Source organism: Erpetoichthys calabaricus, chromosome 6 (assembly GCF_900747795.2).
Source record: "Erpetoichthys calabaricus chromosome 6, fErpCal1.3, whole genome shotgun sequence".
Classification (NCBI taxonomy): Eukaryota; Metazoa; Chordata; class Cladistia; order Polypteriformes; family Polypteridae; genus Erpetoichthys; species Erpetoichthys calabaricus.
The window spans coordinates 139883431-139895867 of record NC_041399.2 but is presented as its reverse complement, the minus strand read 5'-3'; the positions used below and the strand labels follow the sequence as shown (position 1 = coordinate 139895867).

Here is a 12437-nt window from a genome sequence, read left to right as displayed (position 1 = left end):
GATGTCGGTGGGCTTCTCTTGAGGTGATGTTAGTGGCCCAGCACATGACAGCTAAGAAAATTGCACTTGCCAACACTGAGCTAAAGAAAATGTGAAGGATGTCATTGCCCACATTAAAGGAACACAGTCTCCTAATATAAAAAAATAAAATAAGTATGCCTTTCCCTTTCTCACATTGTTACAAGACCAGTCCAGCCTGTCATTGATATGAACCCACAAGTACTTGTAGGAGTGGACAAACTCTACATTCATTCCCTAAATAATGACTGGGCATTCAGGCTGTTTGGTGCAGTGAAAGTCAATAGCCAGTCCCTTGGTTTTGCTGATGTTAAGTTGCAGACAATTCTTGCTGCACCTGACTCCTATAACTTTGTAGCAATACAACTCATACGTGCATAATCATCTGAGAATTTCTACAGGTGACATTACCTGGTATTATATTTACAGTCTGAGGTACACAGGGTGAGCAGAAAAGGAGACAGGACTTTTCCTTGTGGTTCTCCATAGTTACTTACATTCACATCAGAGACACATTCCTTGATACTCACAAAGTGCAGTCTGCCAAACAAATAGTCTATTATCCAGAACACCAGATTCTATTGAAGGCACTAGAAAAATCAAAAACGTAATCCTCACATTGCTTCCAGCTTTGTCCAGGTGAGAATAAGCCTTGTGGAGCAGATTTATAATTGCATGTTCCACTCTAATCTTTGTCCTATAGGTTAACTTCAGTGAGTCCAGGGGGTCTAGCACTCATATAGTTCAAAATTACCCTTTCAGACATCTTCATGATGTTAGACGTAATCACCATTGGTCTATTGGCATTAGGTGCAGAGGTGCCTACGTTCTTTGGAACAGGAACAATGCAGGATGTTTCCCACTGTAGCAGCACTTTTTGCAGCCTTAATAGGTGACAGAGGACACCACACAGTTAGTCAGCACAGGCCTTGAGGACCGACTCCAGCTGGTCCCATAGCTTTTCCTGTGCATCTCCTCACTCAGTCATTAGTTATGACTCATCACTGGCCATTCCAGATGAAGTGGGAGTCCCCAGTTGTTAGTAAGGGAGTCAAGTAAGTTTGAGGGGGCAGAACAATGGTGCTTATTATTTAAGTTCCCTAGGAGTATTGAAAATCACTTATGAAGATCATTTTAAAAATTTGGCTAAGTTGAATTCACCTGAACATATGTATTTATCTCAGATATTCTTAAATAATATGTGGTTTAATATTTTAACTTCTTCTGGGAAATTTAATGAAATGGTGGCTAGCCAATTTTTATATTTTAAAATGAGATTGAAATGTATTTAATTGATACAAACATTTTAAATATACATTATAAAATCCACTTCAACCAATTTAGAGCCATGGAGGGCAGTACTTATGCACAAGGCAGCAACCACACTGGTCTGCTCAGACAACAGAGGAGCAATTTGGAATCACTGATCAACCTAAGTTGCATGTCTTTGAGATGTGGGCGTGGACCAGACTGCCTACAGAAAAAAATTAAATATGTTTAAAATGTGCAAACTCCATAGAGACATCTAGACAGAGGATCTGAAGTCCAGATACTGCGTCCATGAGGAGACAACAGTGTTATCCACTTTGCACCCATGCTGCCCTGGAATTAAATTTATTGATTTAATTGTAAACAATTACTGCATCGCCTTACTCTTCAAAAAATCATTATGATGACTTTCAAGTGCTATCAACATTTTCAATATTGAGCCTGGCAACATCACAGATAACTGCAGGAATGATGCTTTACCAAAGGATCATTATACAGTTCACCTTGTTGTCAAAAATAAGCATTAAAGCTTTAAATATGTGGAAGACTGACACAGGAAATAAGAAACAAGTATTTTTGGCCCCAACAGGCAAAGCTGGAACTACTTGACCTAAAGCGTTGGAGAGCAAGTTGGGAGACAGTCTCTGCATTAGATGTGATTTTAAAGAACAGACTTGCTAAATCTAGGCTTTTTCTTTAACACAGAGAAAGCATTTTTAAACACACTGCCCTCATTGCTTGTCCATTGAGCCCTGACTGAACTAAATTTGCTTTCTTCTGCTTAGAATGACAGGTAGACAGGCATTTTAAAAATTCTGATTGACAAGTTCATTTAAGTCTTTAAAGATTATGTTGCAACCTACATAGGAATTTGGATGCTTAGTGCAATTTGTTTCTGTCAAAAGGATTCCCATACTAAGTTTGCAGATTCTCAATCAATCACATCTACAGGACTCTGACAAATATATTACTACAGCAAAACATGATGAATACTGAATAGGTTTCCATTCCAGTGAGATTTTGTGTTTTCTGTTTCTTTTATGCTTCTTTTGAAAATTAAAGATGTACATTTCCTTGTAATACCAAATAGTTAAAAATGAGAGTAGTGCATTGAATAGCAAATATTCCTCCTTAGACAGCTTTCAAGCAGATTGCAATTTTAGGATTCAAGCATTTAGGGGATATGTGATGGTACTGTGGAAAATGACATTTACAAAAACAAAAAGTCAGAAGTAAATTGATTTGACAAATCAATTGTGGAAACCATTTTATCACAGTCTTCCAAAAAGTATGAATAACTTTATAAATCTGATCCAACTTTAACTTCAACTTTATAAAAAGCAGCCATTTCAACAAAGGCAAGTGTGTGGGATGACAAAAAGCTGTGCTATTTATTTGTTTGAATGGTATTAAATATAAGTAAGTGGCATGCTGGAAGCCATTATTCAGGTTTCTTAAATGATACCTATTCTTTTTAAAATCATGCAACGTGTTTATGTCAGGTTATTCTTCAAACATTGTCTTATCATTTTCAATTCTTGCACATATTCCTGTTCCTAAACATTCCTTCAGAAGAGGTTTAACTGAGCACTGAGTATATAAATATTTAATAAATGGCTGACCACTCTAGCTAAGGACCTGCTTTAAGAAACACTTTATATACTGCTATTTAAGGCAGTTTCAAAACAAAATCATTCCGATGTAGACTTGGGATACCCTTAAATTCAATATTAAGTTTTCTTCTGAAATTACTGAACAATTTAAGCAACAACACAAGTATAAGATAAAGAATGAAGCATTATTTCAGTTGCTAACCATATGAATTAATAATAACTGTAATCATTTATATTTTCCAGCCTTATACCTCCTAATACCCCTTTGACTTGGACAGAGTACTTTGCCCCAACCAAACCGGGGAGGAGGAAACTCATTGCTTGCCTGGACTCTGAAGCTCTTCGTCAGGTTTACGGAGAGACTGAAGTCAATGTTATCGTCTGAAGAAGGAAAGGAATCTTATGCAATCAATCACCAACCAAGCAAAGAGTTAAATGATACACAGAAGTTGATTCCAGACTTACGAGATTGCAGTCTTGTTACATAACATTTAACTTGCAAATATTTTAGTTGGAATGTCAGGAAGTAAAAACATAATTACGCTGATATCAAATTAGGCTAATTTGAAATTTTATTCATCTTTATAAATTAGCATAACAAAGGCTTTTGAAGTCTAAAACTAAATATATACTGATGACGTTTGTCATATGGATCAAACCACATGTATGTTGTTTAAAGGAACTGAATTGCAATATATTCAAAATGGCCTACATAGGATTTCTTTAAGAATGCTTGCAATTTTTATTATGTTTGAAGGATTTATATTTTCAATACTAAGTCATTAGAATTTTTTTTTTATGTAGCTCTATTCATGATGCATTTTGAACTATAGAACTAGAATGCAGGGCGTCAAAGCAACTCACTAAGGGGTCATACAATGTTAGGCGGCGACTATTGAGTCTGAAGTATGTTGTCATTTCAAGGCTCTCTCATAAGCCTCTATGCTGCACTTCATATTGTACAATAATTGCATCAGATCAGAAGGTTGAATTGCAAGAGGTTGTTAATGGAACCACAAAAGACCTAACTATGAAATAATTAGTGAAATGACAGACAGTAATATAGTCACAATTCACCCTCTAAACAACCTTTCAATTTACATTATTGCATCTTAACATTTGTAAAATATTGATGGGGTTAATCTAACATGTAAGTTGCCATATCACTTAAATGAATTTTTAAAATTAGCTCCTAGTGTGAATGTAGTCCCCTTGTTTAATTTTTCAGTATTATACTGTACAGGGTTTATTGCCAAGAATGAAGAGTCCTATGCCAATTAACATTCTGTGCAACAAAGGCAATTTATGGAACACTCTTTCTGTTTTTATATTAAGGTCATGATGTACAGTAGTTAGTCAAATTGGAAAACGTATTTGGAAGCGAGGCATTCATATATTTTACTCGTAACAATTGAAAAGCAATTAAAGAATATACATTTTAGGTAAATGCCAGGTTACTATTGGTAATGCAATATTCCAAAATATATACTCAAAATCATGTTGATGTTTTAGATTATAGTGGAGTCCAGATATAGTTTGCTAATCATATGTTAACTTTCTTATGTATAACTGCAGCTATGACATTGATGATTGCTAATTGAATTAAAAAAAATAAAATATCAGAGGTATAGTTTCTACTTTAAAGCTACTTTTTGGTATTGTTAAACCTGAAAAAAAAACAATTATGCATGCAGTGATATATGTTCAGACATTTTATTAACAGTTGTATATGTTTTGCAAACTAACAGACCAAATGTTTTAGAATTTGAAAATGTGTTGACACGACAGTGATGTTATAATATTGTTTAGAAAGCATTCTGCAATACCCTAAAATATATACTCAACTGTTGTTTATAACAATTTAAATTCATATATGTGTACTTGCTTAGCAATAAAATGTATTTCATTGGTCAAATCAAATGTACTGTATCTTTATTTTGGAATTAACTAAACAGCATACACAGGAACTACAGTGTACATAGGAATAATTAAAAATATTTACTTAATATTTCTCATGTTGTACTTCATAAGTGAAATAGTATGAATAAGTAGGAATGTTCTCATATCATCCCCAAACCCAAAATCATGCAAAGAAACATATCACATATAAATAGTTTTCTTATGGAAAATAATTACAGGCAGGAATAAACAAGGGTAGAGAACAAGTCTGTAGCCTTTCTGGGCCTCACTTAACAGGTTTTGTTCTCTTGGATGGCTCAGCCCAGCTTAGTACATCAAAGTGCTGGTACAGGATGTACTGTCCTCTGACAGTGCCCTGCTCCCTGCAGTCTCTCTATCTGTCCACCATTGCAACCATCACAGTATAATCTAAAAAGGTACATAGTTTTACATTGAAAACCGAAGGTTAACTTACTTGTTTAGAGCTACACACGAAGTCAATAGAATTAGAAGGATCAATTCAGTTCATTTAGTTTAATTGGCTATATCTTGATTTAATGTTTTTTCTTAAATTCTTATGAGGAAAAAACTACTTTCTAACACACACAATCAATTGGTTAAAAACTTATGAAATTTCTATACATTAAAATATATAAAAAATATATAGTTTTTACATTTATAAATTTGTTCTAAAACATGGAGGCAAAATAAGTGCTATTCATGTGCTCATTCAGCAGCATGCAGTAACAGCCTGACCTGCTATCTGTGGCCTTGGGCATAACTTGAAATATTGCACTAGTGTATATACAGTGGTGTGAAAAACTATTTGCCCCCTTCCTGATTTCTTATTCTTTTGCATGTTTGTCACACAAAATGTTTCTGATCATCAAACACATTTAACCATTAGTCAAATATAACACAAGTAAACACAAAATGCAGTTTGTAAATGGTGGTGTTTATTATTTAGGGAGAAAAAAAAATCCAAACCTACATGGCCCTGTGTGAAAAAGTAATTGCCCCCTGAACCTAATAACTGGTTGGGCCACCCTTAGCAGCAATAACTGCAATCAAGCGTTTGCGATAACTTGCAATGAGTCTATTACAGCGCTGTGGAGGAATTTTGGCCCACTCATCTTTGCAAAATTGTTGTAATTCAGCTTTATTTGAGGGTTTTCTAGCATGAACCGCCTTTTTAAGGTCATGCCATAGCATCTCAATTGGATTCAGGTCAGGACTTTGACTAGGCCACTCCAAAGTCTTCATTTTGTTTTTCTTCAGCCATTCAGAGGTGGATTTGCTGGTGTGTTTTGGGTCATTGTCCTGTTGCAACACCCAAGATCGCTTCAGGTTGAGTTGACGAACAGATGGCCGGACATTCTCCTTCAGGATTTTTTGGTAGACAGTAGAATTCATGGTTCCATCTATCACAGCAAGCCTTCCAGGTCCTGAAGCAGCAAAACAACCCCAGACCATCACACTACCACCACCATATTTTACTGTTGGTATGATGTTCTTTTTCTGAAATGCTGTGTTCCTTTTACGCCAGATGTAACGGGACATTTGCCTTCCAAAATGTTCAACTTTTGACTCATCAGTCCACAAGGTATTTTCCCAAAAGTCTTGGCAATCATTGAGATGTTTCTTAGCAAAATTGAGACAAGCCCTAATGTTCTTTTTGCTTAACAGTGGTTTGCGTCTTGGAAATCTGCCATGCAGGCCGTTTTTGCCCAGTCTCTTTCTTATGGTGGAGTCGTGAACACTGACCTTAATTGAGGCAAGTGAGGCCTGCAGTTCTTTAGACGTTGTCCTGGGGTCTTTTGTGACCTCTCGGATGAGTCGTCTCTGCGCTCTTGGGGTAATTTTGGTCGACCGGCCACTCCTGGGAAAGTTCACCACTGTTCCATGTTTTTGCCATTTGTGGATAATGGCTCTCACTGTGGTTCGCTGGAGTCCCAAAGCTTTAGAAATGGCTTTATAACCTTTACCAGACTGATAGATCTCAATTACTTCTGTTCTCATTTGTTCCTGAATTTCTTTGGATCTTGGCATGATGTCTAACTTTTGAGGTGCTTTTGGTCTACTTCTCTGTGTCAGGCAGCTCCTATTTAAGTGATTTCTTGATTGAAACAGGTGTGGCAGTAATCAGGCCTGGGGGTGGCTACGGAAATTGAACTCAGTGTGATACACCACAGTTAGGTATTTTTTAACAAGGGGGGCAATTACTTTTTCACACAGGGGCCATGTAGGTTTGGATTTTTTTTCTCCCTAAATAATAAAAACCATCATTTAAAACTGCATTTTGTGTTTTACTTGTGTTATATTTGACTAATGGTTAAATGTGTTTGATGATCAGAAACATTTTGTGAGACAAACATGCAAAAGAATAAGAATCAGGAAGGGGGCAAATAGTTTTTCACACCACTGTAGCTAGCCTGGTTTATTTTTTGCAGGTAACCCCACTGTCTGCTGCATCCCATCTCTCTGCTCAAACCTGTCAGTGAGTTTGATAGGGTGCTGGACCATTGTTTATTCTGACAGATGACAGCTGACTGATGCTTGCATTGACCTCATAATATCTATTGGGACATATCTAGGTAGGCCAGAGGATCAACACTATGAGATGAAAGGCACACCATTAGACAGGTTATCTTTTCTCTAAATATAAATGCTTTCCATAATCTGCCCACATATAATAACCTTTTTTGATCACTGGGTAATGTTTCAAACAATAAACTGATGACCTGCTGAGACTGGAATCTGTTCATGCCAACATTACAATGTCTGACAATGACTACTCCCTATATTTGGCAGTGTCTGCTTTGATGTCAGGTTTGAACATACTGGACTGTTGTATATTGAGGTCAGGTCATTCTCAGCGAATATTCACACTTTTTGTGTTGAAGACTTCCAGGTCCACAAATTGATACAATTTAAGCAATTGTGTAATCCTGAAATCATTCCCAAAATGTCAGTGTCAATTTATTTATATAGCACATTTAAAACAACATAAGAATGCTGTGGCCAAAGTACTTTACAATAAAAGAAGAAAAAAACATACAATTAACATAAATAACAAATAGAAATAAAATAAATGAACATAAATAAAATAAATAATAAATAGAAGCAAGATTACATAATCACAATGAGGAAAGCATCAGTTTTACTGAAGGTCATGGAAAGCAAGTGAATAGAAATGAGTCTTTAATCTTGTTTTGAACTGTTCAATTGTAGACGACTCCTTTTTGTAATGAGGTAAAGAGTTCCATATGCGAGGAGCAGCAGCTGCAAAAGCCGTGTCCCCCTTAGTTTTACACTTGGTATGAGGAACAACAAGAGACAACTGACCGGAAGATCTAAGCACTCTAGATGGCTGGTGTAAAGCACACAATTCAGATAAATAGACAGGAGCAAGCCCATGTAAAGATTTAAAAACTAGCAACAAGATTTTAAAATCAATTCGAAAACTGACAGGCAGCCAGTGTAAAGAAGTTAATATTGGAGAAACAGAATCAGACTTTCTTGCCCCAACCAGAAAGTAAGCGGCAGCAATCTGGACCAACTGTAACCTGCGCATCAGGGATTTGCTAATCCCAGAATACAGCGAGTTGAGATAGAAAGATACTTTATTAATCCCAAGGGGAAATTCACAAAAAAATATAAAATATAATATAAAATATAATATAAAATATATATATATATATATATATATACACAGTAATCCCTCCTCCATCGCGGGGGTTGCGTTCCAGAGCCACCCGCGAAATAAGAAAATCCGCGAAGTAGAAACCATATGTTTATATGGTTATTTTTATATTGTCATGCTTGGGTCACAGATTTGCGCAGAAACACAGGAGGTTGTAGAGAGACAGGAACATTATTCAAACACTGCAAACAAACATTTGTCTCTTTTTCAAAAGTTTAAACTGTGCTCCATGACAGGACAGAGATGACAGTTCCGTCTCACAATTAAAAGAATGCAAACATATCTTCCTCTCCAAAGGAGTGTGCGTCAGGAGCAGAGACTGTCATAAAGACAGAGAATGCAAACAAATCAATAGGGCTGTTTGGCTTTTAAGTATGCGAAGCACCGCGGCACAAAGCTGTTGAAGGCGGCAGCTCACACCCCCTCCGTCAGGAGCAGGGAGAGAGAGAGAGAGAGAGAGATAGAGAGAGACAGAGAAAAACAAACATGTAAAAATCAATACGTGCCCTTCGAGCTTTTAAGTATGCGAAGCACCGTGCAGCATGTCGCTTCACTAAGCAGCTGCACAGAAGGTAGCAACGTGAAGATAATCTTTCAGCATTTTTAGACGAGCGTCCGTATCGTCTAGGTGTGCGAACAGCCCCCCTGCTCACACCCCCTACGTCAGGATCAGAGAAAGTGCAAGAGAGAGAAAGAGAAAAGTAAGTTGGGTAGCTTCTCAGCCATCTGCCAATAGCGTTCCTTGTATGAAATCAACTGGGCAAACCAACTGAGGAAGCATGTACCAGAAATTAAAAGACCCATTGTCCTCAGAAATCCGCGAACCAGCAAAAAATCCGCGATATATATTTAAATATGCTTACATATAAAATCCGCGATAGAGTGAAGCCGCGAAAGGCGAAGCGCAATATAGCGAGGGATCACTGTATATATATATATATATATATATATATTATATATATATATATATATATATATATATATATATATATATATATATATATATATATATATATATATATATATATATATATATATATAGATATAAATAGATATATATAAAAGCATGAGTAGCTTTCTCAAGATACCTAGAAGATAAAAATGGCTTGATCTTACCTAAAAGATGAAGCTGGAAAAAGCAACTCTTGACTACAGAATTAATCAGAGATAACGCCAAGATTGTGGACTTGAGGTTTGCGAAAAGACAGAGAAAGAGCCGACAAGTCCAAGACCAATTTGGGCTTTAGCTGATGGACCCACTATAAGCAACTCCGTTTTATTTTGATTCAGATCAAGAAAATTATTAGCCATCCAGGATCTTAGTTCAAAAAGACAGTTGTGCAGTTGATTCATTGCAGAGTTGCAGACGGGAATATAAACCTGTGTATCATCAGCATAGCAGTGGAAAGACATGTTAAATTTCCTAAAAATAGCTCCAATAGGGTGAAGGTATATAGAGAATAAAATAGGACCCAAAATGGATCTCTGAGGAACACCACATTTAAGAGGAGCAGTAAATGAAAAACAGGAATTTAAAGTCACTGAAAAGTGTCTACCAGTTAGATATGACCTGAACCAATTAAGAGCAGCCCCTTTAAGCCTAACAAGATGTTCGAGCCGCAACAGCAATATCTCATGGTCAATAGTGTCAAAGGCAGCAGACAGGTCAAGGAGGACAAGGACTGCACTGCCACCTGAGTCAGTAATAATTGAGATGTCATTGAATACTTTCAGGAAGGCTGTCTCAACACCATGATAACGCCTAAAGCAAGATTGGTAGATCTCAAATAAATTATTGGAGTTAAGGTGATCAACCAATTGATTATAAATAATTCTTTCTAATATTTTAGCCAGAAATGGCAATTGGGAAATCGGGCGAAAATTGGCTAAAACTCCAGGATCTAATTCTGCCTTTTTAGACAGGGATGCACCGCAGCATGTTTACAAAATGAGGGCATAACCCCCTCACTAATAGAACCATTGATAATGGCTAGTAAAGCTGGACCCAAAACATCAAAGGCTTCCACTAAGAGGCGTGGTGGTACAATATCAAGAGGACTGAGAGTAGGTTTAAGGGTGTCAATAGTACTTTTTAACTGTGAAAGTGAGACAAGATCAAAAGATTCCAAGATAATGCCATGATTAACAGTAGGAAGTTCATAGCCAGTCTGAACAATACCACAGCGGATTGTATCAATTTTACTGACAAAGAATGAAAGAAACTGCTCACATGAAAGAACAGTACTATTTAATCCCGTCACAGAATGCGGGTGAATAGCCGCGTTAATTGAATTAAATAAGACCCTAGAATTCTTAGAATGACGGGATACTAAATCAGCGAAGGAATCATGTTTAGCTTTCTTAACTGCAACGTAGAAGTTGAATAGAGAAGTCCTAAAAATCTGTTTAGAAACAATCAGTCCATCTTTTTTCCAACACCGTTCCACAGTTTGACAGGCGTGGTGTAGCGATCACATAGTTTCATTTAGCCAGGGAGCAGGTCTTCCCTTATTACAGCGTATCTTGAGTGGAGCAATTGAGTCTAAAACCGTTTTACAAGAAGAATTAAATTCTAAAACAGAATCATCGATACCATCATATTGGACATGTACATCAAGACTAGAGAATATGGTTTTAAAATTGGATATAATAGAAGAATTTAAAAAGCAAGAACAGTGTGGAGCACAACTAGTAGTAGGAACATCAACAGTAATTTTCAAATCCATCATTATAGAAAAGTGACCAGTAAAAGAAACATTCCATAAATCAATATTAACTGAAATATCACGTGTAAGAACGAATGTTTGTCATTGAAAGAGCGGATGTCATCATTGTGGGTAGCATTGTGCAAATAATTCAGTTTTAAAGAAATGTCCTCTCATTATAATTTCATCATCTCAAACCTCTTTTCCAGGTGAGGGTCGCAGCAACAGCAAGCTAAGCAGATCAAGCCAGACTTCCCTGTCCCCAATTGCAGATTCCAAATCTTCATGGGGAATTCCTAGACATTCCCAAGCCAGCCTAGAGATACTGTATAATCCCTCCACCATGTCTTGTGTGTGCCACAGGGTCTCTATCCAGCAGGACAGGGGCATCCTTACTACATGTCAAGACCACTTCAATGGATTCCTCTTGATCCAGAGAAGCAGTAACTCAATTTAGGGGCTCTCTAGAATTGCTGAAGTTCCCACCCTATCACAGAACATCAGCCCCATGGGCCTGTAAAGAAACCTAATTTTTACCACTAGTACTCTTGATCTCATTTTTTTGGTCATTATTATTACCTCTGCAATGCACTTTTCAATTTCACAGTTCCTTCTCCCATCACTCCTAAATAAGATTGCAAGACATTTGAACTTAACCACCAAGGGCAATTTCACCACCCCTACCTTGCTGACTTGCCCTGTTGAAATCGCCAGCCAAAATAAGGTCAGCAACCAGGTTATAATTCTGGTGGTGACCGAGTGTCTCATACAGTTCCATCTAGGCAGTGTAGTTGTCCATTTGAGGTGGAATATATACAGCCATGACAATGACTGAAATACACTCTTGAGGAAAATAAAATGGTCTATATTTAATTGTCAGCAGCTCCATCTTGGTCAAGCAGTAGCGTGCTAAAACACTTATATTCTTGTCATTGCGCCAGTTCTTGTTAACCGTGAGGCATACACCTCCTCTATTCTACATAAAGCAATAATACTACCAGTAGCCTTATCAATATGACACCCTAACATCCTTGGCTGTTCCTTAACATCCTGTCCATATCAAAGTTCAAACTTGCGGTGAAGCAAATGCCCCAACTGCCTTAAGACCTCCGCTCTTAACAGACTACAAGAACTACTACTAAGGCGGCCTCATACACTGAACAACTATTTGGTGCATACGCACAAACAACAATCATAGTCTCTCTCTCTGTGACTCGCAGCCACATTGAG

The 12437-nt window shown here is 37.1% G+C and overlaps 1 protein-coding gene across 2 annotated transcripts in view; it reads left to right on the top strand.

Annotated features, from left to right (window-relative positions):
* The window catches only part of LOC114653566 (coagulation factor XIII A chain-like), a 252900-nt gene extending 248589 nt beyond the window's left edge, over positions 1-4311 (top strand). For both annotated transcript variants that reach the window (XM_051929077.1, XM_051929078.1), the window contains exon 15: positions 3144-4311. In XM_051929077.1, coding sequence (XP_051785037.1) covers positions 3144-3285 — 142 coding nt within the window. In that variant the 3' untranslated portion in view covers positions 3286-4311. The remainder of the gene's footprint in view (positions 1-3143) is intronic.
* The last annotated feature ends 8126 nt before the right edge of the window (positions 4312-12437 follow it).